Source organism: Podarcis gaigeae (genome assembly GCF_964106915.1).
Source record: "Podarcis gaigeae genome assembly, chromosome: 5".
Classification (NCBI taxonomy): Eukaryota; Metazoa; Chordata; class Lepidosauria; order Squamata; family Lacertidae; genus Podarcis; species Podarcis gaigeae.
The window spans coordinates 85,894,631-85,908,564 of record NC_139681.1 but is presented as its reverse complement, the minus strand read 5'-3'; the positions used below and the strand labels follow the sequence as shown (position 1 = coordinate 85,908,564).

The 13,934-nt window shown below is 39.6% G+C and overlaps 1 protein-coding gene across 1 annotated transcript in view; it reads right to left on the bottom strand.

Annotated features, from left to right (window-relative positions):
• Positions 1-294: 294 nt before the first annotated feature.
• Positions 295-13,934, bottom strand: part of SKIL (SKI like proto-oncogene) — a 33,061-nt gene continuing 19,421 nt past the window's right edge. The window contains exons 6-8 of the mRNA XM_083739486.1: positions 13,694-13,918; positions 5,972-8,647; positions 295-5,600 (exon numbers count right to left, since the gene is read on the bottom strand). Coding sequence (XP_083595612.1) covers positions 8,486-8,647; positions 13,694-13,918 — 387 coding nt within the window. The 3' untranslated portion in view covers positions 295-5,600; positions 5,972-8,485. The remainder of the gene's footprint in view (positions 5,601-5,971; positions 8,648-13,693; positions 13,919-13,934) is intronic.

Genomic DNA, 13,934 nt, shown 5'->3' with positions numbered 1-13,934 from the left:
CAAGCCACTTTTGCCTTCATTGTACAGTTATTTATATTAACTTAAATACCTGAAAAACCTCTTTGAATAGAAGCAAACATGGGGTAACTGAAATGTGCAAACATGATGTCTCCGATGGCATTCAACTCTCTTAAAACTATTGTCTGTCTCCAGCCTTACAGGTCTGCTGATCTATGCCGTTATGAATACTAGAGTGAATGATACATTGTCAAATGCACAAAACTAGCATTGAGAAGTATCTTGAACAAACACCCAATTCACATACTATATGTACAAAGTACACAAAACGTGAAGTGCTTGACATTAGAATTGTTTTTATTTGTATGTGGATCCACAATCTATACAGGATATTTACAATGCATGAAAAATGGAAAACTGCACAAAATACAATTGAGGTATAAGCTAAGAGCACAGTATGTCATGTTTCAATAAATAGAATTCAAAATTTGTAAACTAAGTGACCAGATAAATGCATCTTGTTTTACTAAAACCATACAAAATATCTGTTTTTGTATCACATGAGGTAGAGGCCAGCTTTGTGTGTCATGTAATGCAATTACAGCAACTCCAACCGTAGAACTGTACATCATTGGCAAAACGTCAAAAGTTATTGGTATGCACCAACCTTTTAAAAAACTTATGATTTTTTGTTAAACTCCAGTAATCTCACCTGTTGCCTTGAATGTTTTGCAGGACCTATTAAGTCTATAAATTATTTTCTTTAAAGATCTTGTCGCAATCCAGAAAGGTACTATATGTTTGTCCAATGACATTTGTATATGCCCAGCTGGACAGCAAACCATATATGTGAGATATATGAACAGCAAAGCATAGGACATATTGCAAACTAATTTTTAAACTTCAAAAATGATTTGAGTTTGGGTATGATAAACTGCTGGTCCAGGTAAATACCAAAGGTCCTGCTGAGCAAACAGAAGGTGGTCACATGCTGCTCTAGATTGTGGAAATATATTAAGGTATCAGCATCAATAAATACTTTCAAAAGCATCATGAACACATACAAAATAGAAGTTTGTCATAGTCTTGCTTATTCTGGAAGGCAACACAGATGCATCCGGACATTTACAAACCAATAATTTGTATGGATTCACTAGAGTGATTTAGATACATTACAACTGTGCTTCCTTTTTCTTTAAGGTGAGGTATTTGAAAGAATATAATGGATTGCTATACTATATCAGGATATTCATTTGGGGGAAAATAAGAACTTGTTTCACTGTGCTTGAATATTTCAGAGCACCAGAGAATTCAAAGTATCCTCTATATTGTGGGTTTACAAAAAGAAAAAGGTTGTGCAATCTGTTTAATGTGTGACTTTTGCTTTTATAATAGCATCTGCAACAACAAAAATATCAAAAGATTTCCAGGACGGGAATTATGGACTGCCTCACATTACCCACAGATGTAATGGATGAAAACGTTGCAGAGCAAGTATAACAAAGAGATCAAGCTGCCAGTTCCTGGACAGAGATATTTTACAGCTGCAGCATAAATATTTCAAGCATAGGATTACAAGAGAATTTAAGTATTTTGTTACATTATATTATCAGGGTTTTAAAACATGTTAATGGTATATATTTATCCGCGTTCTCCTGTGCAAAGAAAAAGTTATGCTTTTCTAAGATCAAATGAACTTTAGCATAGGAAGCTGACTTGGAAAGTGTTTGGAGGTCAGCTACATAGCCCTATGAAAATGACTCCAAGGTACATCAGTCAGCCATTTACGCAGCTGTTTTTATGGCAAATTCTGCCCTTTCAAACGGAAGCTAAGGGAAAAGTGGAAGTACAGGTCACTAGAGGCTCCAAGAATGCGGAACTAAGCAGCAGCAAGTAGGCAAAACTGCTTCATAGTACTCTACAGTCCCCACAGCCTAGTCTACTGCAGGGATTGCATTACGATATCTTAACTATGTACAAATGATTTTACAGCTATCAATATATTAAATATATAATAAAATTAATCCAAGAATGTAAAATATACCCCATAACTACCATGTTTACCTCAAATACTCAAGCTAAGTGATATAAGACCTACTGGAAAGTAAAAGAACAATTTGTCTGAACACACTTTGCTAAAGCTTTTTGATCTAATGTCAAAGGGGTTGTGTCTTGAAGTGCGGATGAAAGTCTTTAGGACTGCCACAATGGTAAGATACTTCGCTCCCTAACATCTCCTGCAGAGTCTATTGCACTCTGCACTATTTGGTTTTTTAAAAGCAGGGATACCAAGAAGCAGATTTTTTTTTTTAAGTATTCTTGGCAGCCTTGCTTCTAATGGTATGGTTTTTAGTGCTTTTCAGAAACATTAATGGAGAAGACAAATTGGAAACAAACCTATCTAAAAGGCCAACACAGGGATGACTTTTTAAAGAAAAGCCTTCAGTAATTATTAACATACAGAATGAGCATGCTAAGTCTAAAAGAGCAAATTTAAATTTACAGGAAAATTTGTCATAGGTCTCTGTAAATGGGCAAAGCCTTGTATGCAATTCAAGCTATATAGGCATGGAGTAAATCACCCATTAGGTACGTCATGTGAAGAGATAAACGTAAGAAACTAGCTGCTGTAAAACATAGACTATTTACAATTTACTACAAAACTATCTCTTGGTGGCTATGGACACCTATGGCACACTTCTATGTATTAATTACTTAACATCTAGGGAAGTCTTATGTAAAGGAGGCTGAAATTAACTGTTCAATTTAAGGGTTACAATTATGATTTCCTTGATTATAAGTTGGTGTGTCATTTGGTTTTACAAATTTTCAGAGACATTAAACAAACCTGAAAGTGGCACTCTCTCTCTCCCTCTCACGTCAACAAATTATTACTACTACGAACGCATCTAAAATATAGTCAAAGTTGCCACATGTTCATCTCTGATATGTGTTGCAACTATAGCAACGTTTAGGACAAACACTGCTGATGATCTTTGCATTTTAGTTACCAAATCCTGTCTAAATAGAAACATGATAACAAATTGTGACATCATTTGTTCTATAAAACTGCTTTTATAATGGAAAATTGGGGCAGAAAGAAGGAAGGCATTATATTGCAGTAACATTCAGGAAGGATTGTGTCCAAAGTTCAGCGGTGTCTCAACTCTTTCTGTAGCAGAGGATAGAGAACCTGCTGTCCTCCAATAGTTGCTGGGCTCCAAATCTAATCAACCACAGCCAACTGGGAATGGTCAGGGAGTGATGTGAATTGTAGTCTAGCAGCATCTAGAACAGACCCATCCCTGCACTAAGATCAGGCCAGGCTTCTCCCTGTATTCAGGACAGGAAAGCAAACATTGGCAGACTGCTAGCATCCCAAGAGAGTTAATTACCAAATGGCTCAAACACTCTCTTAGAGTCAGTTCAAACATTACATATATTACTAATGAAAGCTGTTAGCAAGCTAACTTGGTTACTGATCAACAGCCACCTCCATAACTGCAAGGAGATTTCCCCACCTCCTACAACTAGTTATTACCACTGGTCAAGAACACACAGCATCTACTTAATGCTTTCCATCTCTACATGAAAGAGTCTCCTGAGATAACTGTGTGAGAAGCAAAATTTTATGTCTGAACTCACCTTTACCTTGCAAAGGGGGGAAAGTACTGGATAAAACAGACTCAGAACTTTGAAAATCAAATAGTAGCTTCCATTTCTGACACCCAATAGCAGAACAGTGACCACAATTCAACACAGTCAGATGTGCTCACTGATTTTAGTGGGATCTATTGGATTACCATTATCACAAAATAAAAGATGATACCCTATGTTAGTCATACTTCCAAGAGTAGACCCACTGAAATCAATGCATCTGAGTGAGTTTAAGTCCATTTATTTCAGTGGGTCAATTCCAACTATGACTAACATTGATATTCCCCATAGTTTTCAGTTTTTAGGTGTGCAATCAATGGATAAATAATCTAGGTTCAGTGATTTTGACCCAAATATAACCTTTTCCCACATATCCAAAGAACTGCTTCAGGAATCTACCTCTGGTGACCACCCTGGGCCACTGGCAATAGTCTGTCTGATTCTGTTCCTACTTCCTAAGAGAAAAGTAAGAGACGTGCCAAGAGCAACCAATCAATTTACTTTTGATTGATCACTTGAATGCCTAAACAAGTTAAAGACTGAAACAAGTACGGAGTTATTACCATAAGATAACTTATAATGTAAAACAAGCATGTGTGATACTTAGCTCTACTTCTTCCCCCATTTGTCTGAAATGTGCTAAATAGCAGCAAAATACTTTAGCATGCAAAAAAAAATTCACAAGCATGTTGTACTTGAACTAGTAGAATATATGAACAAATAACCTGTTAAGACCAACAGTGGAATATGCTTACCTGCTTTGAAAATGAACACAATCATAATTTATTCTGGCAAAATAAAATATTGAAATTGGTATATTCTACTGCCATAATATTTAAGGATGCAAAACACCCAAACATGTGAGCATAATATTTCTCGTTAAAATTTAGCTATTTCTTCAGTAGTACTGCACTATTATTGAAACAGCAAATAAAGGCATGCAAAACCTATTACATGTTAGAAGCACTATGAGGTGAGCAGTTAAATGTGGGCAGAGACAGCATTTAGCATTTTTAGCTGCTTAAGATGTACATTTTAGGCAGCAATGTCCAATCCCAAGACTTCCGTTTTCTACTAGGTTCAGCTCCAAGCAACCACTATTTTAAAAAAGCTTTGTGGTGATGGCACAAGCTGACTGCTTGGGATGTAAGCACACAATTGTTTCACCAGGTCTTGATCTCCACCCACAAACTTGGCAGCTGTGTTATGGAGTCTCACAAGTTTGTTTTCCAATCCCTGTGTTATTTAACATCTACATTCAACTGCTGGGGAAATTGTCCAAGAACACAGGGTGTCATGCTATCAACATCACTCAGCCCTTTTTTCCTTTGCAACAGGTGCAGGTGTAATGGTTAAGGCCTAATTATAGACACTGGATGTACAAATTCAATCCAGTTAAGATGGATCTGTTTTTGTTGGGAGGTTTAACACCCCAAGAAATTGTGGATTTACCTGTTCTAAGACGGTCATACTTCCCTTGAATATAAATATAAATTTGAATTTAAAAAAGGATATAAATTTTCCACGTTCCTGGATTCAGGGAGTCCTTCTGAATTTTCATTTTTATGTGGCCAGGAGTGTGCTGTACCAGCTTCAGTTTGTGCAACAGCTGCATTACTTTCTGGGTGGCAAGGTCCTTGCTATTGTTTTGCATGCTCTGGTAACATATTCACCGAACTACTATAATTTGCTTTATATGGAGCTGCCTTTAAAGACAGTCTGGCTCCTGATTTGTGGACTTATCAAAGGAGACAGACTGCGCAGATCCTGTACCCTTAAATCCAGAAATGCACTTATACATTTTATTTTGCCCGGCATTTAGTCTGTTTCATTTTATACTGTCACCTGCTTGTTGCTATGCGTGTTATACTATCGTTTTATGATGCCATTGGTTTCTTTTTATTAATTTAGATTGCTGTGATCACTCTGGGGAGCTGAAGAGCTGAAAAAAAGAATTTATTTTATTATTAAGTTTCTATCCCACCCTTAAAGGTAAAGGTAAAGGTACCCCTGCCCGTACAGGCCAGTCTTGACAGACTCTAGGGTTGTGCGCCCATCTCACTCTAGAGGCCGGGAGCCAGCGCTGTCCGCAGACACTTCCTGGTCACGTGGCCAGCGTGACAAGCTGCATCTGGCGAGCCAGCGCAGCACACGGAACGCCGTTTACCTTCCCGCTGGTAAGCGGTCCCTATTTATCTACTTGCACCTGGGGGTGCTTTTGAACTGCTAGGTTGGCAGGCGCTGGGACCGAACGATGGGAGCGCACCCCGCCGCGGGGATTTGAACTGCCGACCATGCGATCGGCAAGTCCTAGGCGCTGAGGTTTTACCCACAGCGCCACCTGTGTCCCTCCCACCCTTACTCCCCCCAAAAAGCCCAGGCCAGCAAAACATAACTGGAAATGGTATTTTTAATGGTCCCTAAATAAAGAGTGTATATTTTAAAAAAATTAAAACATACCGTATTTTTCGCTCTATAAGACGCACCAGACCACAAGACGCACCTAGTTTTTGGAGGAGGAAAACAAGAAAAAAAATATTCTGAATCCCAGAAGCCAGAACAGCATGAGGGATTTTTGCGCAGTGAAAGCAGCAATCCCTCTTGCTGTTCTAGCTTCTATGATAGCTGTGCAGCCTGCATTCGCTCCACAAGACTTACACACATTTCCCCTTACTTTTTAGGAGGGAAAAAGTGAGCCTTATAGAGCAAAAAATACGGTAAATGTTCCGGGTCTACATATGTAGCAGGCCTCCACAACGTGCAGATCACTATCTGTAGTTGTAGCTTGCAGAAGTGGCTTGTCAAGTGAGACAGAGCCACTATGTTAGATTCCTAGCAGGTGGAGGTGCTGTTTACCGGGAGGGAGTAGAGGATGTGCTAGGGAGGTTGGGGTGCAAATGCAGCTACCCTGTATGTGTGCTTGCCGTGATCTGACATCTCCACCCATTTCCAGTAAGCAACAGCAACTCACTTACTGGAAAGCTAGAGCAGCAGATCTGTCCTACCCAGTGAGCTGGATCTGGTTGTTTGCGCACCGTCCCATCCCACGATGCAATGCGTATCACACATACATTTTTGTGGTTTCGATGGCATGCAGCACCTATAGCTAGAACAGGGCAAAGTAGCTAGAATTTCTGTGAAATATATTGGTCACATTGCTTTTTATGTTCAATGATCTGAATATAGGCCTAGGTTTTGAAGATGATTACCCTGCCCCGCCCCTCTTCACCAAAAGCCATTCAAATACAATACTTTTGAGCAATTAGATATTTGGCTACCTGATCTATTTTACCTTCTATATAACAGAACTGCCTTTCCTTCTGGAGAACCCAAACTGTACTCAGGTTTCCACCAACAAAAAAATTGTCCATTGAAGTTTATACGTAAGCATCTAAAAAAATTTTTAATAATACACCAATTTATTTCCCTTCTGTTAATATACTTTATCTGTTTGGTTTCCATTGGAAAAAACACTGGAACTGAACTACTTGATTACTGGCACCAACCTATAACCACACTAAACGTTAGCATTTCTTTTCAAAAGAAGTAAAGGTTTAATAACTATGTTGTTTACAAATGACAGCAATTTTACTTTGCCGTTTAAATGAACCTTATTAGCATCACTTTCACAATATCACAGACTCCATTTGTTCCCCCTCAACTTTTAAAATACTTTTAAAATGTCAAGACCACCCACTTTCCTGTGCTCAAAGAAAATCCAGGAACGAGAACTTTATTGCTAATGAAGTAACCCACTCAGCTGAGGGTTAAAATTGCCACTCTACAAAATAAGGCTGACATTTTCAAACTTCCAAAAGTGTTTGGGAATCCTCAAAGAACTGTATCAAAAGTGAAATTTTCTGTCATCATTGCTTGAAGAGTTACCCAAAGAAGCTGAGAGTGAATAGGAAGCTTTGAAAATAAAATATCCCAGTTTCTACTTCAGCAACTCCTTTTCATAACAGCATTCAGCAGGGTACTGAAAGAATTGGCATTTGGCATTTTAACAGTTAATAACGGACAGTTAACTGTGTGGAAATCTGCATTTTGAAAAAAGTTTGCTGTTGAATAATTACCAGTTAGCAGTTCTCAATCCAGCTTTAATAATCAAAATGAAGTATCAGGCTAGAACAATGCATGGCTGCAAATTCTCTACAATCTCTTCTTTCTGCTTTAGATTCTTGGAACTATAAAAACCATTTTATGAAAATGGACTGCATGCAATAGAAAGCAAATATGCAGCTCCTGCATATTTTTAAAGAAACCAAAGTTGCATTCAGTAAAAAGTATATAGAGCCCTCAAAACAGCTTGTAAAAGAAAGTTACACTGAGGAGTGTAAAACACTACGGGGGTTGTATCCAATGCTTCCTCTTCCTCTCCTTGCATGTCCCCCAAAATCTGCTCTGGAAGCTCCCCCAACCTACAAGAGCTGATTTGAGGATATGCAGAGGGTTATAGGGAGAAAAGAAGAGGAGGAAGTTCCACTGTACAAGTGGAAGTCTGCTTTGCGAGCAGAATAGCAGTGCTGGATACAACCAGTGGTTTCAACACTGCTCAAAACCATTAAAAAAAAGAAGGGAAGAAAGCAACATAAATACAGATTTTGTCAGTCTGGAAGTTTTACAAAGGTGTATCATTACAGATTTAAATGCATAAATCGGACACAATCTACTGGGAACTTCTCTTGTGCAAAACGTCATTGAAATGATTGGGAATTGCAACAACTCCTACTCCATTGATGCTCTGCTCACATAGGAAAAGTTCCCCATGACTGTCCCAATACCTTCGCTGATCCATGGCTTGACTTCCCCTTGGCAGGACATTTATTAGCCCTGCTGAGAAAGTGCAGATACAATCTCGTTGGCACTTTCATTTCCCTTTGCCGTTTTTTGAAGACTTCTGAATCTGAAGTTTTAATTCCTTGATCATCATCTCCAACTTTTGCCTCGCTTCTCGTTCCTGTCGCAGTTCATCTTGAAGCTCCTGTCGATCGGCCTCAGCGTGATCCAGCCTCTGCCTTAGCTCTGCCAGCTGCACATTTTTAAAAGGAGAGAAAAGATTTTAAAACTTCTTAATGTATCCCCATCCATGCAACTCTAGAAACCACGCAGTTGTTTCTGAAACAACATTAAGTAAGGTATGTACAGACTCGAGCCCACTGATGTGGCAATGTGTGGTGCCTGCTTCAAAAAGTGGAAGCCAAGCGGCAGTCCCCAACTCGCCTCCAATTAGCCACCAGTAGCACTAGTTTCCAGCAAAATCTCACCATGCAATGCAGTTAAGAGAGGTGCAGAGGCGGGGTGACAGCAAAGGGGAGGCCACAAGCAGCAAAACAGGACATGCAGAGTATTCAGTGCATAATAATCAGCATCACATTTCTATCTATCTATCTATCTATCTATCTATCTATCTATCTATCTATCTATCTATCTGACTTGTATCCCACCCTTCCTTCAAAGCAACTTAGCAAAAGGCAAAAATACACACGCATGTGTGTGCAGGAGCGGACCTTGGTAATATGCTGGCCTGTGTGAGGCCATAATTTGACCTAAGGCAACAATGACTGTAATCAAAATTAAACCACAGTTCATGTTTAATTACGATTTAATGCAAACAAGCAGGGTGCTGGTGTAGTCAGTTCAAAGATTCCCCCCTTGCTTCTTCCCCACACCACACTGGGAGCAACAAACCACAAGTCATGACTTCTTGTGTTGCCTGAATCCAGCTCATGGTTTGTTTTCCCCAAACAAAGAAGCAGTAAACCAAGAGCTAACCTTGGCTACTAGTCATGGCTAGTCTGGACATAAACCACAGTTCTAAGTTCAGATGTCACAAGAAGTCAAGGCTTGTGGTTTGTTGTGACCAAAAGTGAGGTAGGACCAAAATGGAGAATTTCAAGAAGCATGCACCAGCACATTACTCATTCACATTAAACCACAGTTCAACATTATGAACCAGGCCATTCTGTCCTCTGGGAAATGCATTCCTCATGATACACATAAGCCAATTTACCAAACAGAAATATGTGGACCAAGATTTCTCTGGAATTAGTGAGCTATAGAAGCCATCTAGTGGAGAGCTTTAGTATAAATTTTACATTTCAGAACAAATGTAACAGGGTTTCTTTACTACCAGCATACTAGAAAGTGTTCCTAACAAATGATTTACAATCTAACGATGGGATCTTACATGCACTTACTTCGAAGTAAAATAAGTGGTATATAGGGCCAATTCATGCACGGTTCAGATTGCTTAAGCTACCCACGTGCAGGAAAAATTATGACCTTTTCTACTACGTACAGTGGTATCTTGGTTGTTGAACAAATCGGCTCCCAAACGCCACAAACCTGGAAATGAGTGTTCCAGTTGGCAAACGTTTTTCGGAAGCCAAATGTCCGACACGGCTTCCGATTGAGTGCAGGAAGCTCCTGCAGCCAATCAGAAAACATGCCTTGGTTTTCTAATGGTTCCGGGAGTCGAACAGACTCCTGGGACAATTTAAGTTCGACAACCAGGGTAACGCTGTATAACCTTTAATGGAGTGTTTATACATGAACAGCTCCATCATTAAGTCAGTCTTGTATTTAATGATTCAACCCTGAGGCAATAGTTGATCAGGAATTCCATGAATAGATTCCACACAGGTGTGTGAGAGGGGAGGCAAGAGGGATGGATGTCTCCATTCCTCCTCTAGCAATCTGCTTGGTTTCCAAGATGGCTGTGGAGAAAAGGAAACCCTTTTTTCCCTCTTCAGGTTCTGATCCTCCTCTGCTGGGCCATTTGACAGAAGACTTTTATTTACACTAGCCTAGCATCTTGTGTTTCCATGACAGCAATGGGATAAGGGTCATCCCTTCTTCAACCAGCACAGAAACACCAGCTCCTGGCCTCCTACAAGGCTAGTAAGAACATTTGCAAGCTTGTTTAAGAGCGGAAATTCGACTTGATAACCTTTGGGGTTTCTTTTAACACTACGATGCTAGGATACGAACTAGAATAACAATCCATTATTGTTGTTATCCTAACTAAAGAAGTATGGACTTGACTCCCATTCAAATAAGAAAAGAGGGGAAGGCCTAACTCTAGTTTCCCCTGTCAGATATCATTCTAATTTTCTCTTCAGAACTAATGCCCCAAGGATGTCTTAGATCTGGGCTTCCAGTTCCTCTCTGCCTTAATGGAGGCAGCCTCCATGACAATGGGAGATTGTTGGCAAAGGATTGAGGGTAATTTTCCTTGCAAATTCCCCCCAGGGGTGGGGGCAGGGAACGGGCTTCATATGCAGTACTGGCTCTTGCTCCGGCATGGAATGAGAGGGGCAGGGAGGCTCTGAGTGCAAAAGCACTTCGCCTGCCAAAAACCCTCAAATAGCGCCATTAAGAAGCAGAGCTTCTCCTGTTAACTAGAGCTTAATTGGACTAAAGTACAGGTGAGTACTAGAAGAGATGAGATCACAAACTGTGGAACTAACCAACTGCAAGGACTTTAAGGTCTGAAGCTGAGATAAGACTTAATTCGGTGCAAAAGATGGTGGGGAGAGGGGAGCCTACGGTTTCTTTAAAGTTTTCTTCTCTACATTTATGATTCAGCAACTCTCCTCTGAATGTTATTTCAAATTATAGTTGTACAAGCAGGGATGGAAGAAACTGGATTATAAATATGGAATATAACATCAAACGGAACTGTGTGTAAAAAAAGGGAAAGCTCTGTTTTGCAAAAGGTTTACGATGTAAACTTAGATCTGACTCTTCCCAGTCTGCTATTATTTACAAAGGGAACTGAATAACACTAAGAGGACTTGGGATTTAATTTAATTGGAAGTATGATTGCTCATTTATCTTCAGTTGGAAGGAAGGATGAAGGAGTCTGTGAACTGCCAAAGAACTGATAAGGTTCTTTACTGAGTCATCTGCAGTTCGACAGACCACTCTTCTTCCCGGGCGGAGAGGAAAAATGGTGAAAACAGGTTGTTTACTGGGACAGAGTGTCTTTTGCAGCTGCAAAAAGTTGCAAAGCAATGACGCACGGGACAGAGCTATGGATAAACTTCTGGAACAATGAGATATCAGCTCCAACCAAGGCATGACAAATAACAGCAACAACCGGGGTAATCTTACAAGGGGCATCTTACAAGGACAGGAAGAAGCACCACAGATAGAATAATTGCCATACACAGGAAGAACAAGCATATAGTTTGAGTTCCTCACTAGTAGTTTTATAAATCATTTAATGTGTCAACACTAGAAGACGTTATTAATATTGCAGTTGTTGTATAAGGGATTATTATTATGACTGGAATGTAATGGAAATTACCGTATTTTTTGCACCATAACACTCACTTTTTTCCTCCTAGAAAGTAAGGGGAAATTTCTGTGCGTATTATGAAGTGAATGCCTACGGATGGCGGCGGGATCTGCTGCAGTCGTGAGCAGAGGATCCATTGTTCCCCTTCCTTCCCTCCTCTGTGGCTCGCTTTGAAACAGCAAAGCGGGAGAAGAGCCGCTGAGTGGGGAGGAGAGAGGGACAGAGAGCCGGGGAGGAGGGAGAGAAGCAGAGCCTTTAAAGGAGCAAAGCGGGAGAGGAGAGGAGCCTTCTCCTCTTATACCCCTCTTCTGCATTATTAATAGCATCCTTTTCCACCCACCCCACGCGTGTTCCTTGTCCCTTGAGTGCTTTTCCTTCCCTCCCCACTTAAAACGTTACAAAGCACGGATCCACATGGATCCTCAGGATTTTTGCACTGGGTCACCCCAAATTCACCATCAGATCACATAGCATGTCCATGGCTACAGCTTGCACCAAAAAAATCACACACCCACTATTGCCTGGGGCCGCAGTGGTGCAAAAACGTGGTTACAAAGCATAGATCCACATGGATCCTCAGGATTTTTGCACTGGGCTACCCCAAACTCACCGTCAGATCACATGTCTGTGGCCACAGCATGAACCACAAAAATCATACACCCACTGTTTCGTTTAGAATTTTTTTTTTTCTTGTTTTCCTCCTCTAAAAACTATGTGCGTGTTATGGTCGGGTGCGTGTTATAGAGCAAAAAATACGGTAATAAGATTTTGGCATGCAGAAATATAGAAAATTATCAAATCTAGCAAGCAGGGGGGACTCTTTATCTAAATTATATAATATGGAATTTGAACAATTGGTATTAATAATTGTATTATAACTTGGTTTTGTTATAATGAGGCTATTATTGGATTGTAATTGAAAACTAATAAAAATTCTTATTTTAAAAACGGATGTCTTAGATCTAGAGAAATTGTAAACTCATTGTAATCTGCCAGTCAGTACACCCAAGGGAATACTACTCATGACACCCAAAGGTATAAGCTTCAAGCAACAATTCAGTGGGAAAGTAAAATCCCCTGCCTTAAATATATCAAAACTATGGCTCTTTTGGTTTAGTCAGCTGACTGTGGTAGAGCCAACTCACTAGCATCTCTAATAAGGGCTTTAGTCCATTTATTAAGAAGATAAATTGGGGAAGAAGGGGAAGAGAGACATACCTAGTTAATAAAACTGAAAAAGCTTAAATTAATCCATAATAGAACTAAGGCACAAAAATAGATCAGTGTATTGACTGGAACTGAAAAATGAATTTAACATAAAAACTATATAAGGAATACTTTTTACAGGCCCTGCTTGGTACAGAAAATCAACCGTACTCAACACATGCCAGTCTTTTAAAGCATGCTGATATTTGTGGTTCCAGCGGTGATACCAAATGCTTAGTAAAACCCATTCTATAATCAGAGAGGATAATTTTTAAAGAAGAATTTAGGAGACATACCAAACTTGCATCAAAAATTTAAGTCAGGCATCATCATCATCATCATCATACATTAAACCATCTTCTTTAAAACTGTCTATAGAGGGTGTATTGGCCCAAACCCACTGTATTTATGGCTTTAAATGCATAATTTCTGTATCTCTTACAAGTTTTACATGCCTTTGCAATATAAAGTATTTTCTGCTATTTGCTATGCTCCAGCAGCAATTTCATAGGTAATTAACAAGCAAAGACCTCCAACAACCAGGTTAAACTAATGTTTTGTGCTCACCTGAGCTGCATATTCTGCTTCTTTGTCCTTTTCCAAGTTAGAATCGCAGGTACATTTTTGCTTTATTACCTGCTCTAACTTCTTCTCCAAGTCCCTTTGCTCAACATAAAACTCTTGCATTCTTTGAGCATGCTCAGTCTGCAAAGATTCAAGTTCTTTTTGCAAATTCTGCTGCTCTTCTGTTAACTCCTTCATGGCTTTTGAACTACTTAACATTTCTACTTCCTGTGAAGAAAATGAC